The sequence below is a fragment of the Lactuca saligna genome, chromosome 4 (genome assembly GCF_052625555.1).
Source record: "Lactuca saligna cultivar CGN05327 chromosome 4, ASM5262555v1, whole genome shotgun sequence".
Classification (NCBI taxonomy): Eukaryota; Viridiplantae; Streptophyta; class Magnoliopsida; order Asterales; family Asteraceae; genus Lactuca; species Lactuca saligna.
The window spans coordinates 1,727,022-1,748,361 of record NC_136420.1 but is presented as its reverse complement, the minus strand read 5'-3'; the positions used below and the strand labels follow the sequence as shown (position 1 = coordinate 1,748,361).

The following is a 21,340-nucleotide window of genomic DNA, read 5'->3' as shown; positions in this document are numbered from 1 at the left end:
ATAAACACATAATTCGCATAATATTCACATAGTTCTTCTTTGTTACTTCAAAATGAGTTACAGTGGTTAACCTAGACTATTACATCATCATTAATGCACAACCTAGAAACACGGGCGTTACAGAGAGTCTCTTCTCAAGTTATCCTTTGTGTAACATCCCAAAATAAGACCCAAAATTTTTTGTTTAATCATGACTAAATCATTATATCAATATCGTAAAATAAAAACCCATACGTTAATATCTCAAAACCATAATAAAGTATCATGAGAAAACTGTATCAAATCATATCTATGAAAAGCTGAATCGACTCCCAGGACAAACACTGAAGCGGTGGTATATGCGATGCCATCATCCCGAGCTCTTCCATTTACTTGTGGAAGTACCTGAAACCAAGACTGAAACTGTAAGCACGAAGCTTAGTGAGCTCCCCCGAACAACCACATACCATACAATAACATATAAAGCACATACTGGGTCTTGCCCACTGCATCGGACCGAAATACGGAAACTGCATCGGAACGAAGTCCGGAACTAACCAGGGCCTTGCCCTCTCCATTAAACTGAAGTCTAGAAACTGCATCGGACTGAAGTCCGGAACTGACTGGGACCTTGTCCCCTACATCGGACTGAAGTCTGGAACTAACTGCATCAGACCGAAATCCAAAACTGACTGGGACCTTGTCCCCTGCATCGGACCGAAGTTCGCAAACTGACTGAGCATAAAATAGCATAGCATAAACATATCAACTAGTATAAGCACATATACTGCATACTACATCGGACAGAAGTCCGAAACACATAACACAAAACATGCTTGAATCACAAAAACATCAAGCAATCTAACTACTGCATCGGACCGAGGTTCAGAACTACTGCTAACTAAACGGGTCGACATTGTGGTCGTAGACCCGTTCCTACTGGAAGGAAACTCACCTCGTAATGCTGGCTGCTAAGGTGTTAAATCTGAGACTGTCTGACTGCTGCTCCAGAACTCCCCAACTACAAATCTCATAGACACTAAATCAAATACTGATAACTAATCTCAAGGTAAAATGACTATTTTACCATGGGTCAAAGTCAATTTCCTGGTCAAATTCAACTTGGTGGTTGACTCTACTCGCCGAGTCCTACTATGAACTCGCCGAGTTTCCAGACTCACACTTCTCTAACTCGCGACTCGACTCACCGAGTCCCTCTACTTCCGGATCCTTGTACTAATCCACTGATTCCTCTTCCACTCGTTGATTCAACTCACAACTCTAAAATCGGAGATATCAGGAGGGTTTGCGCTCAGACTCGCCGAGTCCAAGAACAAGTCGTCGAGTCCTATGTATGTCCTCACTAAACAGTTGATTCTAATTGATTCCAGTGTATCCAATTTATAGATCTGAGCTTCTAGGGTCGATATAACATGTAAAGTTGCCAACTTTACGTACATGCATTGAGGTATGAAGCTAAAACACCAAAATAAGCTAGAAATGGGAACCTAAGGTTTAGAACAAGGCCTTGTTTTGCATAAAGTTTTATCAAAACAATCTGGTATCAGAAATCTGAACTTTGGTAAGAAAGTCAGCTGATTTCTGAGAACATGTCAGAGCTAGTGGGAGCATAAGTGTTATGCTAATAATCATCATGTTAGTGGGAGCATGATAATTATGATAAAGGTTGCAAGTTAGCAATGTTAATTATAGAAAACAAAAGGTTTCAATTGTTTTGCTATAATTAAGGGAGAGGAAATTATACTTCATCTCAAATCTATAAGCTTAGATCGTGAGGCTTTAATCATTTAGTCAAGGAAATATATATGAATTTCATGTTGGAATGGCTCAACATAAGGAAATTCTGTATATGGGTCCATTATTTGCGTTCTTAAATTCGATTATGATTACGGCATCCCTTTTCATAATCTGAACTTGGCAAATAGAAATGGAAATGTTATAGCAAAAGACTGGTTTAGTCTTTATGTGAGACGTCATGAATCGTGTCCCGTATGCTTCGGATATAGGATCGATTACATGTGCTATATTCATCCTTTCTAAAATTTTCCAAATGCCTGGGGCATTAAGAAGGGAAAAAGGTTTAGAATTGGATATGACTAAAAGGATTAAACAATTGTCGAGAACAATCTAAGGTTTACCAAAGATTGGTTGCTCAAGGACAGTTAGAAGTATAGTGATAATTCTGGAAGGACCATATTAACATAATCTGTAAGGAGGCAACTCTTGTTCAGAAGTGATAGTCAAAATGGAATCTGGAAATGTTTCAAAGTTTGAATTTTCAATCTGTTTAAGATTAGGAAACTTAATGCAAGAAGGATGTTTCTAATGAGCTGATCTCCTTTGGAATGCTCTGTAATGGTTGTTGTCAAGTCTTTCTGACTTTGTGCATAATCATTACAAGAGGATCAATGCATATAAGTTTAGAATCTAACATATTTCAGTAAATGACATGAATTGGGAATTCTTGTATTTGCAGTAAGGATTTGGGAGTGTGAAAAGAGAATCATTGAAGTTATGTTCAATGGATCTAGTTCACAAAGTAAAGATCATAGACAAACATAGTATGCATACTTGGTGTATGGCATGACTAGTGTTTAGAAAACATAGTGTACATGCTTGGAGCATGGGACAACTATTGTTTTAAATTCAAGAATAAAGTTGATAGCTGAAACAGTATACAATGAATAATGTGTAATCATATGGTGATAAATAAAAGGTGTTTTATTTATGTTCATAGGTTTTGATACCATATTTGATTCAATTATTATTGTGTTTCACTTTGCATGTTTTGACTTCCTGAATAAACTGGGTTATCCTTCCGGAATGACTAAGTTATTCAAACCATCCACAGTTGGTCATATGTTGGAAGTAGATATGAATTAAGACTGTCATGGGTTGGCTTGTAGAGGTCTAAGGTGTTGTACAAAGGGCTACAATACTCATGAGTGCTCATAAGTTCTGAGTATTGGATTCAACCTGCGCTCATTGGAATCACTTCACGGATTTTACACGAGTGATCATGAGATGATAATATCTTATATTCTTCAAACCTAGAGATATGAGTTGGTTGTACATTGATTGCACGAAAACGCATTTGGTAACTCGGTGCTATAAAACGTGTCTTTGTGTATGATTCAACAAGTAGTAGAACAAGCCATATGAGTCGAAGTTTATCCATTCCTTTTACCTTTGGGATAAAAGCGATATCTGTGGGCCCCTCGATGATTTGATGATGACAAATGGAAGTATTATATGGTTTTTTAGTTTTAAAATTTGAAAAAAAAAACCCTTGAAATTCACATGTAGATATTATTTATTTTTAAAAATATTGTAAAACGAAAAATGTCAAAAATTATGAAAATCGACATGAAATGGATCTTCATTCATTCGGCCGTTAAATAAAAAAATATATAAAAAAAAAAAAAGCACTTGTTAAAATTGGTAACCGTTAACGGCCAAGAGAGCAAACATGTTTCGGCCCGTAAAGCCCAAAACGTTAAAACAATTAGGCTGAACAGAAGCCCAAATGTACCAGACGAGAACAGAAGTCGGCGTACACGTAAGATGTTGTTGCTTCTTGCAAAGCGAACAGACAAAGGCAGGGCAGCCTTTCGGAGATATCAAGGGACTTCATCTCGACCACTCCGAACTTCCTTATTAACGTCCCTCTTCTCATTTTCAACTCACAAGTCGACCGATCCATAGCTTCCGTCCATCTGTATCTACGCGCACAAACTCATATACACTGTGCGTGTAGTCTACGAGTTTCATGGCGACGTTTTCTCCATCGACACATTGTCCATCGTCATCGGCTTATTCGAATAGCTCGTCCGTCATTAATGGTACTAATCGGCTTCATCAACGTATAGCGTTATCCTCAATTCTTCCCAAACGATGTCGTTCGAGAAAGTTGTCTCTACAACAATCATCCAACGGGGTCTCACTCTCGAAAGCTGTTCATGTTCAAGATGGTTAGTTAGTTTCCTTTCCTTGTTATACCTAATTCTTGCCGTTTATTTTCACAAAATCTATATTCTCAATTTGTGTTCATGGGTTATTTAAGCAAGCATTTTATATTTGGGTTGACCTTGATTGATTATAAATTCAAGGGGGTTTGAAGTGATGTGTGATTTCAGGTTGCCCTGGTGTTAATTTGCCTTTTCCAAGATCAACCACTCAGTATCATACTAGCAAAAGAAGTTTGATTATGAAATTTCAGGAGAAAATTGCTTATATCCCCTAATCTCTTAAATAATCAGAATTTGTACAGCATTCAGCAGATGAAAAACCATTAATAGGGTGGATTATCTGGTTATAATTATTCAGTAAAACATAATGATCATCCATCTGTTTGAATCTTGTACCTTTTTCTATGACTGTATGCACAATTGCCCATGCTTCTTTATTATGTTTGTTGCATGTCTCTAATCTCGAACTTACATTAGAAATAAAATAAAATAAATTGAATTTGTTCAGGACAAGAAATGGGATGCTTTTTCCAACATGAAAATGCAACATCCGAGGTTCGGATGTTGACAAAGTTGTTAGCTAAAGGAACAACAGCAAAACTATGTATAAGAGTAGAATCCAAGAGATCTCACAAAGATGAGCTAAGAAGCCTTGGTGCTTCATCCCATTGTAGAATCCTTTACATATGCATTGACTGTATGTGTACACATGGATATGGGATTTGGGAATATATGAGGGAGGCTATTGGTATTTTCTTAAAACGTACGGATTAATTCCAGTAGTAGCTTAATCGATAACCCCATGAAAATTGCCAATGTTTTCTCTTTTTGGAAGTTTTCACCATAACATGTATAAGTTTTTGTTTTTAATTTTTGGCTCTTAATCTTATCTCTCTCTCTCTCTCTCTCTATATATATATATATATATATATATATATATATATATATATATATATATATATATATATATATATATATATATGTGTGTGTGTGTGTAGGTGCTACAAACATGAAAACATCCCCTGTTGAAAGTGATGGTCCTGTTAAGATATTGAAAGATGGAATATTATCAGTACCACTACCACCCCCAGAAGAAGTCAAAGACATTGCAAGTTTTGATTTCGATAAAGACAAGTCTACTGTCAGTATAACAGTTGTTGGAGCCTCAGGTGATCTTGCAAAAAAGAAGATATTTCCTGCACTTTTTGCGCTTTTTTATGAAGGCTGCCTCCCTGAGGTCTGTTTTTTTTTCTCATACCTTGAATTCAAGATTTCAACCCGTTTACCATTTTGGATTTAATTGTTTTATATTTGCCAACTGTTGACAGCATTTCACGATATGTGGATATGCACGAAGTAAGATGAGTGATGCTGAACTTAGAACCATGGTCAGCAAGACACTTACATGCAGAATTGATCAAAGGTGAAGGCATCTTTTAGTACTATGATTTCTTTGTCATGTTTTTTTTTTTTTTTTTTTTTTTTTTAAATAAAAATTTCTTGGGTGTTGATAAATGTTTGAATGGCATCTTCTAGGGAGAACTGTGGTGAAAAGATGGACCAGTTTCTTGAAAGATGTTTCTATCATCCTGGTCAATATGATTCTGAAGAAAACTTTTTGGAGCTTGATAGAAAGCTCAAGGAACACGAGGTAATGTATATTTATATATATGAATATGATAACACATACTGTTTGCAAGATTTATAATTTGAGAATATCTTATTTTTATGTAGGCTGGAAGGGTTGCAAACCGTCTGTTCTATCTATCAATTCCACCAAATATTTTTGTAGATGCAGTCAAATGTGCCAGCTCATCTGCATCCTCTGCAAATGGATGGACAAGGGTAATTGTGGAAAAGCCATTTGGTCGGGATTCTGAATCCTCTGCTGCATTGACAAGGTCCCTCAAGCAATACTTGGATGAAGATCAAATTTTCAGGTAAGTTTTAGTAATTTTCTAACACCTTTTTTTTTTTTTTGTGTATTGTCACAAGATTTTGATTTTTTATTACTATCTTGCAGGATAGATCATTATCTTGGGAAAGAGCTAGTGGAGAATCTTTCAGTCCTTCGATTTTCCAACCTAATTTTTGAACCCTTGTGGTCAAGACAATATATAAGAAACGTACAATTCATATTTGCTGAAGATTTTGGCACTGAAGGGCGAGGAGGGTAAGCATTTTATTTTTTCTTTTATAATATTTTTATGTTGTTTCCAAGGGACATTTGCTCATTTTCCCTTCTTTTTTAGATACTTTGACAATTATGGGATAATTAGAGACATTATGCAAAACCATCTGCTTCAAATGTTGGCTATTTTTGCCATGGAAACCCCTGTGAGCTTGGATGCAGAAGATATCAGAAACGAAAAGGTTTTTTTTTCCTTGTTAACATTGAAAATGAATTGTTTTCTATTTATTTATACTTTAAATCTAAAAAAATAAAAAACAGGTGAAAGTTTTACGTTCCATGAGGCCTTTGCGACTTGATGATGTGGTGGTAGGACAGTATAAGAGTCACACAAGAGGGGGTGTTAAGTACCCGGCTTATACAGATGACAAGACTGTGCCAGCTGGCAGTCTGACACCAACTTTTGCTGCTGCTGCTCTTTTTATTGATAATGCCAGATGGGATGGAGTGCCCTTTTTGATGAAAGCTGGAAAAGCTTTACATGATCGAAGGTTGGTTTGTGTCTGTGTTAATATGTATATATATATATATATATATATATATATATATATATATATATTTTTTTTTTAATCATGACATATATATATATATATATATATATATATATATATATATATATATATTATATACAGGGCTGAGATACGAGTGCAGTTTAGACATGTACCTGGTAACCTGTACAACAAGAATATTGGGACAGATCTTGACCTGGCAACAAATGAGCTTGTGATCCGTGTGCAGCCTGATGAAGCCATATATCTCAAGATCAACAACAAAGTCCCTGGTTTGGGGATGAGATTGGACCGAAGTAATCTTAATCTTCTCTATGCAGCAAGGTAGTTGCCAGCTTTTTTTTTTATATAAAAAAAAAGGGAGGAGGTTTTTGATGAGATATTTATTGGAAAGCAGGTACTCAAAGGAGATTCCTGATGCGTATGAGAGACTTCTTCTGGATGCAATCGAAGGAGAAAGAAGGCTTTTTATACGGAGTGATGAGCTGAATGCAGCCTGGTCGTTATTCAGTCCTGTACTGAAGGAGCTTGAAGAGAAGAAGATCGTGCCTGAGTATTATCCGTATGGCAGCCGGGGTCCTGTTTGCTCCCACTATCTTGCTGCCAAGTACAAGGTTCGGTGGGGTGATATTGGTTCAGACCAGCAGTAATTCATATTCAACCTTTCTTTTTCTTTTTCTTTTTGTATTCACAAATTTGGCTTGCTTCATTTTATTAGATTTTTTTAGAGTGTAAGGAAATAAATAGCAATAAGCCGACATAAGATATGTTAATTAAGGTAAGTTGGTGTCTTAATCTTATATTCTTATTGTTGTATGCTCTGTTTTTGAATCCACTTCTCTTTGGTAATACTTATTGCATTGTTTTTAGTTTTTAGTTTTTAGTATTGGTTGGTTAGTTACTCCCAGAATCTTATATGATTTATAAACTATTCAAATATTTCATTATATAATGTAATGATTCCATGTGAAAACTTTGTTGTTTATGGTATGACCTTATTTGTATCATCACTGATATGCTCCCAAATCTGACCCTATATCCGTAGCTGATGAATGTGTATATATATATATATATATATATATATATATATATATATATATATATATATATATATATATATATATATATATATATATATATATATATATATATCTTTACTATCTTATAAAAGAAATCTAACTATTTCTAAAAATAGATTGATTATAATAATATTATTTTTTTAAGACGTCCAAATGATGAAGCTGATAGTACAAGTAACCATTAATAAAATAATATTAAATTTTAACCACATTTTGAATTCAAATATTTATCATCAAATCTCCTTATATTTCTCAACAATTTGATATGGTTCCCTCAAATCCCGGATTCATTCAAATTTTGAACCCTTTTAGATATCCTTAAATTTAGCATGTTGATTCAAATATCCCTCCAATCGCATATACCTCTTTGTTCCCTCCTCTGCTATAAAGCCCACCGTCCAGGAACAAAAAATGACTTCATCTCCCAAATAACACCATAGTTTGATTATTTTGTCTTCGACATGTACTTTCTTTTGTAAAATAACATTTTTGTAGAGGAAACATATCACCGAAAGAATTTACACGCCCCGCCGCTTTGCGCGGGTACACTGCTAGTATATATATATATATATATATATATATATATATATATATATATATATATATATATATATATATATATATATAAGAGCGAGAGAGATGAATGATCATTTGAGAACTCATAGTTTCCCGGGAACCCGATAACTATAGGTGGAGCGTTAGATCAAAATTTTGAATGGCTTGGATTGATCATGGCATAATTGTAATTATCACTTGTTTTAATGGCATTAAAGACATTTTATAAGGAATTATAGGGGCATATTGGGAATTAAAAATATCATTTTGTAACAATTAATAATTAATTTAGTTTATATACCAAACACAAACAAACACACTATTTCTCTCTCTATTCCTCATCAATTCTCTCTTTCCCTCTCTCTAACTCTCACGTCCTTTTGCATCTTCATCATCAGTTCGCTGGAGTTCATTGTCATCGTCGACCTCACCTCGGCGTCCTCTGTCTACTGAAGATCTGAATGGAGTTTCTCCGTTCAAACAATCGCCTTTTCACTCTGTAGGTCTACCACCTCTGCCTTTACTCCTCCCACCATTGGAAACAATCTCTCACCACTTTCCTCCTCCTTCCATCCACCACTTCTACCTCTTCCGACGATGAATAACGACTTGCTGATCCATTGTCCTTATCTGTCATTTCATCGACAACGAATCCACGAGCTAAGAGATCGACGTCGTTCATTTTCATCTTCGATTACAATAGTAATCGTCAAATCACATTTGTAGATCACTTCTATCTGGCGAGGGTCTCTATTTACCTAACCTTCGAGATCAAATTTTTATGTGCTTGAATCTCACTCTAAATTTGGTATCTGCTAATGAAAATTTAGGTATCATCTGTTTCTATTGTTCATTCCTTATCTTTGTTTGACCTTTATGAATTGTTTTTGCCTAATCATTAATTTGAACCTATTTAGTCAATATGTTTTTAAAAAAAGTTAAATCCTTGTGTCGATTGTAGGTATAAAAATAGTCACCTGTGTTATTGAAAAATATGGATATTTGTTTGCACTCAAAATGTTCGATGAAATGCCTTAATGAGAAATATCACATGTTAACTTCACTTTGACTTCATGAATGATGAACCAATTCCAATTTAGTATTTTGTCCAAGTCAACATCGGAAATGTCGATGAACTCGTTGCCAATAAAGTCATCACACGGGTATTAACTATATCATTCTACCTAAAATGGCTGAAATTTGAGTTATTGTGTTTTTACTTTTTATAGTGATGTACGACTGGATAACTCTTCATGATATTCATCAAATATGTTAAAGGTTAGTGTCTTGATACATTAATCCTAGTTTTTTTACTTAACTTATTAATAAATTGTGTCCAGATTAAGATTAAGTAAAAAAGAAAGTCATAATAACTGTCTAGATTGATTTAGTAAAAAGAAAAGGATCATAAATCAATGAAACTTTGTAAAAAAAAAAAGATATCCTGTAAATGTTTGGAATGGTTATGGTTGCAAGATATTGAGGTATTGACACCAATGGAGTAACTCAACTACTATGTTGTCCAACAAAATCTGATCTTTCTTTGGTTTTTTGATGTAATAGATTCAAGCAATTATTAAATTGTTGATCATGGATATTTAGCAAGTTCTTATCATTCTGGAACAATATTTGGATTTATGCTCTTGATATCATCTGGAACAACAGTAAGAACTTTTGCAAATTTTTTTTTTCATTTTGGAATTGAAATAAAAAGACATACTTTTCCAGTTTAGAGCAATTGTAATTGATCTTAGTGCCCTTCATATATATATATATATATATATATATATATATATATATATATATATATATATATATATATATATATATAAAAGTTGGTGTTGTATTGGAAAGTAAAAAAGTTGAATATTTGGTTACATAAAAAATAGGAAACATTATGTTGGTAAAGAAATATAACCTTTTTGTGTTGTTTTGTTATAGAAAAATATTCCATGATTCATTAATTTTATTTTTTTCATTACTGAAGTACATTTCTGAAAGAAGTTATGAGCAATTTGGTATTTTATTATTGTCGTGCAATCTGAAAGTAAATAAAAATCATATATTTCATCCACGGAACAAAATTTGAGATTTTTTTTGAAGTTTTGAGTGAAAATTGACATGAGACATTGGTGGATCTATTAATCGTGAGATAGCTAATTATTATTGATTTGATTGGCTGATGCAAAATGATTTTTGTTTATGTTTATTTTATCTTCTTTTCTAATATGATCTTTTGGAGATTATTAAAGAATTGGATGAGTAATTTTTTCGGGCTGTGAATTACGGCGGAAAATGTCGGCTTTGTTGGATGTTTTGACTTGCACCTTTCCTAACGAAACACCCTTAGGTAAAATCTCATAATTTAAATAAATAACTTTCAATTAAATTGCTTGAAACTTTATGTTCCATCAAATGTACAATTGCTATTGTATTGTATAAGTTCTCCTTGCATGACTCCTAATAATTACAAGTGAATCACATATGAATTACATGTGATTCACGTGTAATTCACATATGAATCACATGTAATTCACATATAAATCACAAGTGAATCACATATGAATCACATGTAATTCGCATATGAATTACATGTGATTCACATGTAAATCACAAGCGAATCACATATGAATGACACGTGATTCATATGTAAATCACATATAATTCACATATGAATCACATGTAATTTACATGTAAACACAAGTGAATCATATATGAATTAATGTGATTCACATGTAATTCATATATGAATCACATGTAAATCACATATGAAGTACATGTGATTCACATGTAATTCACATAATAATCATATGTAACTCACATGTAAATCACAAGTGAATAACATATGAATTACATGTGATTCGCATGTAAATCACAAGTGAATCACATATGGATTACGTCTATATGCACACATGCATTTTGTGTGTGTGTTCTTCGTTAATTATTTTTCAAAATTTCTTGTCAATTTCACATTTGAATATTAAAATATACAATCACATGTGAATATCACATTATATAATCAATATGTGAATCCTACATGATATATATACATGTGCATTTTTGTGAGTGCTCTTTCATTAATCAATTTTTTTTATTTTATTGTAGATTTGATGAATTTGTGGAAAATATTGAAGATGTGAAAAGTGATACATTGAAGAAAATATGAAAATTTTGATATGAAAAAATAACAACATTGTGAATCTTTGTAGCATTTTTTATTTTTTTTATTTTATTTTGTATCAAATAAAATTCCTGTATTATTATGTTTATAGATTGATTAATAAAAAATAGATTTTTTTATGAATATTATAATATAAAAATGGATATATGCATTTGAAAAAATATGCATATATACACCTAAAATTTTGATTTTTTTTTTGTTAAAAAATTAGAGTTTTTCTTTTAATATTCTAATTTTTTTTTTAATTTACTGATTTTTAAATATTTACCTTTTAAAAAAATGTAGTTTTTTTTTATAAAAATGCAGTTTTTTTGAAAAAAGTTGCAGTTTTTTTTAAATGTTGTTTTTTGAAAAAAAAATGCAGCTTTTAAAAAAAATATATTATTTTTAAAATTCAAGTTTTCTGAAAAAAGTAAAAGATCTCCATTAAAAAAAATGAAAAATGATTTATTATATTAATTTTTAGAACATTTTATTAATATTTCCAATAACAAAAAAAATCAAACATTAAATGAGATCGGTAAGATGACGATCATGCCCTCAATGAGTTCATTTTGATCTAATGTTCCACCTTTAGTTCTCAGGTTCTCGGGAAACTATGAGTTCTCAATCGATGTCACCCCTATATATAGAGGTTGGATCATTTGAGAACTCATAGTTTCCTGGGAACCCGAAAACTAAAGGTGGATATATATATATATATATATATATATATATATATATATATATAGAGAGAGAGAGAGAGAGAGAGAGAGAGAAAGAAAGAGAGAGAGAGGTAATTTTATGTTCCCATGATCATTAGGTAAAAAGGTAAATCATTAATTATTTTTGGAACCATGAAACATAGAGTTTTTTACAATAACATAGTAGTTTTCAAAAGTATTTACAACAAAAGGGTAGTTTAAAACTTATTTCTAAAATAATTGTAGTTTTATTTACAAAATAAATAAAAAAAAACCCTATTAGCATATGAAATAGTCTCCAACATCCCAATGCTTTATTTGCCTCATCGTTCATCTTCCATGTGCCGCCGGTCGTTGAAAACATTAATTACCATCGTCTTTTTTCAATTTTTTCTACGGTAAAGTTTTATTCACATTGACCTTTTTGTTTATGTTTGAGTGAAATTTTTATAGGTTGATTTTGACCGGATAAAAAGACTAATCGGCTCATTCACCAAGATACTTGTTGTTTGTATATTAATTTTAGGACTCTTAAATTTATTGTTTTTGATTCCCTTTCATCCAATACGTAGCATCAATTGAATCAATAAGATTGTTGACTTCATTGTTTATTTTTTATCATGATGGCGTGAATTTCTTTCAAAATTTTATTTTTTATATTTTATGGGCTTTGTAGTAAATGTAGATATGTATAACTTAATGTGTTACATTATTTTAAAATTTGTTTTTGTTTCTCCATAGATTTTATCAACATGGCATCAAAATTTGTTACTTTCTTATGCTATCGGGACGGAAAATTTTGTGACGGGAAAGAAGGTATAACTTACAACAAGTCTCCAAGTAAAGCTATCAAGGTTCAATGTGAAATAAAATTCAATGATCTGGTCAACCAAATCTATTTTGCAACATCGATTGACAAGCAACAATATCATATTAAAGTAATTTGTAGATACCCATCGGTTGTTGGAAAGGTAATGAAATATATTCCTCTTCCTATCAAGGACGATAATGACGTTGAAATTATGTTTGATGTGCTTAGTCTTCATCAAGAACTAAGCAACATTGATCTATACTTAGAGGTTGACGTCAATCGAAATAAAAATCACATGGATATAACACCCAAGTATTAAAATTCATATTACACATCAATTTTCAAAATTTTACCTTATATTGTTTTGTTGATGAACTTTTGTGAAGAATGTGACATTGTATAATAAGTTTGTGGCAATTTCTGCCATTGAGTAAAAGTTTATAATCTTGCCTACTGAAAATTTTCATGTTGCTTACATATAGAATAGGAGAGTACACGCCTAGGAGAATTAAAAATATTCAATTTGTTTTAGTTTTCCCATTTGTTTTAGTTTCTATCTCTGTATGCATTCATCATAAAGACAAAAAAGCAATCCATTTTAGTACATTTTTATTATTTTTTCCATCTCAATTTCATAATTATAATTTGTTATTGTTTTCACATACACATTTTTTTGTTACATTACTTGCAGAACACAAGAATCGGATTTGATAGAAGAAGAAATGAACACTATTTTATTACCTACTATGAATCCTATTGATGTTGTGTCAGACATGATTCACAACAAGGACTTCAATATAATTTCTGAATTTGCTGTTGTGAACAATGGAATGAATAGTGGATTTGGGACCTACTGCTCAAGCTAACGGAGATGTTTTTACTCCTCATGTTGCTGTAAAACAAGCGGCATCAATGTCAAAAGCTAGTGCACACACCCTCAAATCTTTCAACCGACAAGAAGGAATAATTGAGGTGGTAACTCAAAAAGGAAAAAATATGCAAGTAGTTGATTTGGAGAAAAAAAAACTTGCACATGTGGTAAGTGGGAGATATATAAGTATCCGTGTTCTCATGTCTTGAGTGCATGTGCCTATCTTTTTTTAAATACTAGTCAATATATTCAACGATATTACTCAATTTTTGAATATTCTGCTACGTGGGCATCTGACTTTTCCCCAATTCCTCATGAAGCATATTGGCCTGAGACGTCTATTCAAGGAATGCTTCCAAATTCAGAGTTAAAACGAAAAGAAAAAGGTCGTCCTCGCTCCACAAGGCTACGAAATGGAATGAACATTAAAGAAGGAAAGAAAGTTAATCTTGTGGATTGTGTAGACTAAGTGATCATAATAAAAAACATGTCCTTCTAAGCCTAGGAAACGACTTATGGATATGTGAATGTGTTTGATTGAGTAGTATTTATTCTAGATTTTTTTCGTTATATATGTTAAAAATAATTCATTTTATATTAGTAATGATTGATTATATAAGATTTATCCGAGTTATATTTATATTTATACCATTTGATGTTCATGTTACATTTGTTGGTATTTTGTTATGTTTGTATTTAAAATGGTTATAAAATATAAAACCAAACGTTTATAAAAAAATAAACCATGTACAATAAAACAATTATGAATTACTTCTTATTCTTTATAATTTAATATAGTTCAATTTTTTTAACCGTTCAAGAAAACATATAAATTAATAGTGATTCAATCGAATAATTTTGAATATAATGAATTGGTAAAAAAAAATATGGTTACGTGGTCTTTTTATTATTGTAAACAAACTATAAAATTAATGTAAAATCTAAATTACATTTTATTAAATGCAAACGGTTAGAATCTAACTACTAAAACCCAATATATTATGTTTTGGTAAATAACTTTGAAACAACAATGATTAGGTAAATACTTTTTAAAATTACAACCCTCAGGTACAAAACTCTGAAAAATATCGTATTTCCAAATGTATTTTCTAATAATAATGATCCACAAAGAAATCACCTCATTGTATTGTATTATTGTATTTACGTGCATCATTAACAACTCTTATTGTAAATTAAGCATTAACATACATATACATGGTAAATATATATATATATATATATATATATATATATATATATATATATATATATATATATATATATATATATATATATATATATCATACACGTTTATAGATGACAAGTTAAAAACCACTTTTTGTAGACAGTATAGTAGCTTTGGAAAGGCATGTGGAGGGACTAGGGAGGATAACGAATCTATAAATAATAAATGCATATCATACACGTTGTTGGCCTACCTGAATATTTTCATAATCTACAGTACACCATTAATATTTAATATAAAATCTAAAATTTGGATAAATAAAAAAGTTAGCTATTTTTTCGGTCTATTCAAAACGCAAACCCTCCCTACCTCATTCCCTCCATCTCCATACCCACGCATGTACCTCTCTCTTCCGGTCTTCCTCTTTCAAAGGCGTTTCTATCTCCATACTGCATACACCTTTCTCCTTCTCTCTCTCTGTACATAGATAGATAGATTCTACACATCAAATCCGAATCACCACCATTCCATTTCTCTCTCTCATATTTACAAATACATGCTTCCCTTGATTAATGGTTGATTCAAATGAGGAATCAACAGATTCTATGTCCATAGACCGTTGTACGCACAAAATCACCGCCATTTCTCTTTGGCATTAGATTGATTCTTCATCTTTCTCCCTCATATTTACAAATATATGTTTCCGTTGATTAATTGTTGATTCGGGAGACTGAATGAGGAATCAAGAGATCGAAGGTTCTGACGATGACGATATGGCGTCGTCGACACGACAAGGAGGTGGGAGCTACGGCCCAGTTGTCGCCCATGATAATGATCCTGTCGTCCTCGAGATGTCATCCATTGATCCTGGATCTTCATCTTCCTTGAAGTTAGTTTTTCTCCCTTTTATCTTCTCCTCGGCTCCGTCTGTGTTTTCAACGTTCATAATACTACTTGTAACAATCAAGGGCCGGACTAGAGAGATTAAGGAATAAGAAAGAAGAAAATCAGCAAACTGAAGTTGTTATAGGTTTGACATCGAAAAATATGCATAGCTAGTATATATTGGTAACTGCTCTCATGTAGAAAACTTTGGTACTTTGAGTCTATTTACAGTATAAATATGACGCAACAGCAGCCTGAAAATTCTTGTCATATTGTGAGAACGATCCCAATTAACCTCATTGCTGTCCCAAATGTATCCTATACTTATTTAGAAAGAAAAAAAAAGGCACCATCATTCTATTGGATTTGTGAAGAGGTATTTTTTGTGATTCGAGTCCATGATCTTCTCTTAAACATTACTGGTGTAGTGAAAAGGAGATTAGAAAATAAATGCTCCATAATGTGTTGAACACTTCCACATCAGGCAGACTCACTTTGTGAAGTGTTGTTGTTCAGTTGAGATCCCATTTCTCCTTATATCTATTCAACTGTTGTTTCTTTTAAAAGAAACTCTAATTGAAGTCTTTAGTTACCTAAGTAGACTGTAAAAAGGGTTTCACATGGCAACATGTTGTATATGCTTTGTTAATAGCTTGAGATATTAAATTATGTATGGCAGGAAAGTAAAAACTAGGCAGACAAGCACGGGTGCCAGAGAAGAACCAGCACGTAATGACCGAGGAGGAGAAAATGGTGGTCAGGGAGAATCTAAACTGGAATTATTTGGATTTGATTCTCTTGTAAATATCCTTGGTCTTAAAAGGTACAAATTATTTGATAATTTTACATCAACTTAAGTTTTGTACACTTTGGTTGTGAGCCATTGATCACTACACGCTACATATAGAAAAGATAGATATCTTCACCGCTGTTTATTATTACTAACTGAATTTACAATGAATGGTGGCTGTATTTGTATTTGATCTGATCGTGGGAAACTGTGATACTCATACTATAAGAAAATAGGCTATTAATTTGCACAACTGTCATTTGTTTCATAGCTCTATGAAATATGCTCTTTTGATGAAAAAGAAAAATCAAAAGTCAGTATGTTGCATGTTGTTCTCTCTTTTAGGAGATTTTGATCTCTGCTCTGGGTGACATTGGTTTTTTTATGTTCAATGACTTGTTTGTTTTGTCACTGATGTTTTGAGCTTTCCCATCTCAGCATGACAGGAGAGCAGATCTCTGTGCCTAGTAGTCCCAAAAACGGTGAGGATCATTCTGTTGCTGAACAAATTCCAAAGGTACTCTGCTCAAAAGTAACTACCCTAACCTAAAACTGGTTTCAGTATTATAATAAAGGCTATCATAATTCATGTCCTATGGAATTACTTAGTGCAGGTTAGCAACGGACACAAATTGGGAACAATGATGGGAGTCTTTATTCCATGCTTGCAAAACATTCTGGGAATCATCTACTACATCCGATTTTCTTGGTACATAACATCAATTTTTGTGCAAATATTTTTTGAATCTTCTTTTATCTTTCTACCAGGAACATGAATATTCTTTAAGGATTCTGAGTTTAACGTGAACTGCAACCTGGCAGGATTGTTGGCATTGCTGGCATAAGTCAATCCCTATTGTTGGTTACCTTATGTGGCTTGTGTACTATTCTGACTTCTGTATCATTGAGTGCAATTGCAACTAATGGTGCGATGAAGGTGGATATTCTGGGTTCCTTTAAGATATATCATATATATATATATATATATATATATATATATATATATATATATATATATATCCATGGTGATATTGATTTTGTGGTTTTGTTTTCCTCTAGGGTGGAGGACCTTACTACCTCATAGGTCGTGCCTTGGGGCCTGAAGTTGGAGTGAGCATAGGATTATGTTTCTTTCTAGGAAATGCAGTTGCCGGTTCTATGTATGTCAGCATATATACTTACTTACTTATCATCCATCATCATCATCATCATCATCGTGTTTCTTATAGTTGACCTTTTGTAGGTATGTCCTGGGAGCAGTGGAGACATTTTTAAGTGCTGTCCCAAAGGCTGGCATTTTTAGAGGTGATTATTATTATTATGTACTATAATATAAGTTGAAAATAATCAAAAGAAAACTCTGAAAATATAGTTGTGAAATTTGACAGAGACTGTGATACAAATAAATGAAGCAGGGGTTGAAGAACCAATTACAACTCCGAGTGTACATGACTTGCAAATTTATGGGGTTGTGGTTACAATCATTTTAGTTTTTATAGTTTTTGGTGGTGTAAAAATGATTAACAAGGTCGCACCAGCCTTTCTTATACCTGTAATATTCTCTCTCCTCTGCATCTTCCTCGGGATATTTCTCGCACGCAGGGATGACGAAAGTACTATTTCCAAATCCTTAACCCTCTTATCCTCTCCAAAAAACCATAACTGTAACTAACCAACCTTATTTTTTTACTTTTTGCTTTTAATACAATAGCTGGAATCACTGGGTTGAGTTCAGACTCTTTCAGAGAGAACTGGGGTTCCTTTTACCAAAAAACAAACGATGCTGGAATACCTGATCCTGATGGTGAAAGATACTGGAACTTCAAGTAAGTTTCAGAATCACGTAACTATCAAGTATCAACAACATTTTTATATTGTTAATTTTTATTTTTATTTTTCCATGAAAAAGTGCATTGGTAGGGCTTTTTTTCCCTGCTGTAACGGGAATTATGGCGGGGTCTAATCGTTCAGCTTCATTAAAAGACACGCAGCGGTCCATTCCTATTGGGACATTAGCCGCGACACTCACCACTACTTTCTTGTATATAATATCTGTATTCCTGTTTGGATCTGTTGCCACCAGGGAGAAACTTTATACAGACAGGTAACAAACAACTGTTTGCTGATATATGAAATTCTCCTCTTTTTTTTTGTTATAATAACTCTTTTAAGTTTCTATACAGATTACTGACAGCTACTATTGCCTGGCCGTCTTCAACAATCATATACGTAGGCATTGTACTTTCAACTCTAGGTGCGGCCCTACAAAGCCTTACGGGGGCCCCGCGTCTTCTTGCAGCAATTGCAAATGATAACATCCTACCTGTTCTTAACTACTTTAAGGTTCCGGATTCGGGTGAACCTCATGTGGCAACCTTGTTTACAACGCTACTGTGTATTGGGTGTGTCATAATTGGGAATTTGGACCTCATCTCTCCAACCATAACCATGTTTTATCTTCTGTGTTATGCGGGTGTCAATTTATCATGTTTTCTTCTTGATCTCTTAGATGCGCCTAGCTGGCGTCCTCGCTGGAAGTTTCATCACTGGAGTGCATCTTTATTTGGAGCATGTCTATGTATCGGTCCGTATATGATCTAAAGCTGATCTAAATTCTAAAAAAGATTTTTTTTTTTTTTTTATTTGATTCTTTTTAACTGTATATGATTTGGTCAATGCAGTAATCATGCTTCTGATTTCTTGGTCATTTACGGTGGTGTCCCTAGCTCTTGCTAGCGTAATATACTGGTATGTCAGCATTAAGGGAAAAGCCGGTGACTGGGGAGACGGTTTAAAGAGCGCTTATTTTCAACTAGCTCTTCGTAGTCTTCGATCTTTAGGAGGTCAGGTCGTGGTCGTGGTCTTCGTAGTCTAGTCTATATAAATATAGGTTCTTATATATATATATATTATATTTATCTAACCTTGTTGTTTTTAATTTTAATTGGTTACAGCCAACAATGTCCATCCTAAAAACTGGTACCCGATACCCCTAATTTTCTGTCGACCATGGGGTCAGCTACCGGAAAACGTACCTTGTCATCCGAAGCTTGCTGATTTTGCCAACTGTATGAAGAAAAAGGGCAGGGGGATGTCCATATTTGTGTCCATTCTAGACGGGGACTACTATGAGTGTGCCGAAAATGCCAAAAGCGCCTGCAAGCAGCTCGCTGCGTACACCGACTACAGACAGTGTGAGGGTGTGGCGGAGATAATCGTGGCCCCGACCATGGCCGACGGTTTCCGGGGGATTGTTCAAACGATGGGGCTTGGTAATCTTAAGCCGAATATAGTGGTGATTCGTTACCCTGAGATATGGCGTCGGGAGAATCTGAGGCAGATTCCGGCCACTTTTGTTTCGATAATCAACGATTGTATTGTTGCTAATAAAGCGGTTGTGATAGTGAAAGGGCTCGATGAATGGCCGAATGAGTTTCAACGACAGTACGGGACGATCGATTTGTATTGGATCGTTAGAGACGGCGGTCTCATGTTGCTTCTATCTCAACTTCTTCTGACAAAACAAATATTCGAGAGCTGTAAGATTAGGGTTTTTTGTGCGGCTGAGGAGGATTCCGATGCGGAGGAGCTTAAAGCTGACGTCAAGAAGTTTCTTTACGATCTTCGAATGCTAGCTGAAGTCATTGTGATTTCAATAAACTCCTGGGACCATCTCAACGGCGCGTCTCAGACTCAAGACGAATCGTTGGAGGCGTTTACCACGGCGCAAGGGCGGATTAAGGATTACTTGGCAGAGATGCAACAGAGGGCTGAGAAGGAAGGGAAGCCGTTAATGGCGGATGGGAAGAATGTGGTTGTGAATGAACAACAGGTGGATAAGTTTCTTTACACAACTCTTAAGTTGAACTCTACCATTATGTACCACTCCAGAATGGCCGCGGTGGTGCTTGTCAGCCTTCCGCCTCCGCCACTCAACCACCCGGCCTATTTCTACATGGAGTATATGGATTTGTTGGTGGAGAATATTCCTAGGATTTTGATTGTTCGAGGTTACCGTAGAGATGTCGTCACTTTGTTCACGTAGCCCAATTCCACTACTATCACAAGGGTATGTAGTCACATCGTAGATATTTGTTGTAAATTTAACGTTAAATTCTTTTTTTTTTTTATTCTTTTATCAGTGATTGTATTCAGTTGTATATTCCGTAGAGAATTCATACTTTTTCCTATTATAACCTTTTATAATGTTGGATTTAATGTTCAAGAGTTTCCCGAGAGGGGATAAATATCGAAGGCCTTGGTGTGGACTTCGATTAATGACACTAGCTGAATCTTCATAGCTTCGGCGCAAAAACGACTTGGAATATATATATATATATATATATATATATATATATATATATATATATATATATATATATATATATATATATATAGTAATTTATAACCCGTGAGAATTACGGTTATAAAATTAATTAGATTTTTATAATAAAATTTAAAATTATTAATCAATTATTTTAAATAAATTATTACTTAAGAGATTTTTTTAATTATATAAAATTATAATCATTGATTTAAACAAATACGTGAGATTATATCACTTTATAATCTGTATTGATTTTATTTTATTTTTTAATCTAATGTTATTAATTTAATATAATTAAATTGAA

General features: G+C 33.3%; 2 protein-coding genes and 1 long non-coding RNA gene across 3 annotated transcripts; 2 read left to right on the top strand and 1 right to left on the bottom strand.

The window, feature by feature from the left end:
* Positions 1–3,579: 3,579 nt before the first annotated feature.
* On the top strand, positions 3,580–7,517 carry G6PD2 (glucose-6-phosphate dehydrogenase 2). The gene is made up of 10 exons (XM_078988924.1): positions 3,580–3,971; positions 4,967–5,205; positions 5,297–5,391; positions 5,505–5,619; positions 5,703–5,908; positions 5,992–6,141; positions 6,221–6,341; positions 6,421–6,650; positions 6,792–6,992; positions 7,066–7,517. The coding sequence occupies exons 1-10, from the start codon at positions 3,770–3,772 to the stop codon at positions 7,316–7,318; spliced, it is 1,812 nt and encodes a 603-aa protein (XP_078845050.1). The 5' UTR covers positions 3,580–3,769; the 3' UTR covers positions 7,319–7,517.
* Positions 7,518–15,238: 7,721 nt separating this feature from the next.
* On the bottom strand, positions 15,239–19,848 carry LOC145041028 (uncharacterized). Its single transcript, XR_013679926.1, has 2 exons — positions 19,745–19,848; positions 15,239–16,009 (listed from the first exon to the last, which is right to left on the bottom strand). It is a non-coding gene; the product is annotated as an uncharacterized LOC145041028 (long non-coding RNA).
* Positions 15,748–20,987, top strand: LOC145041026 (cation-chloride cotransporter 1-like). Its single transcript, XM_078988923.1, has 13 exons — positions 15,748–15,923; positions 16,599–16,742; positions 17,148–17,226; positions 17,324–17,418; positions 17,532–17,646; positions 17,769–17,869; positions 17,953–18,014; positions 18,098–18,322; positions 18,421–18,535; positions 18,619–18,813; positions 18,893–19,293; positions 19,391–19,552; positions 19,664–20,987. Exons 1-13 carry the CDS (start codon positions 15,769–15,771, stop codon positions 20,752–20,754), a joined length of 2,940 nt encoding a protein of 979 aa, XP_078845049.1. The 5' UTR covers positions 15,748–15,768; the 3' UTR covers positions 20,755–20,987.
* Positions 20,988–21,340: the final 353 nt, after the last annotated feature.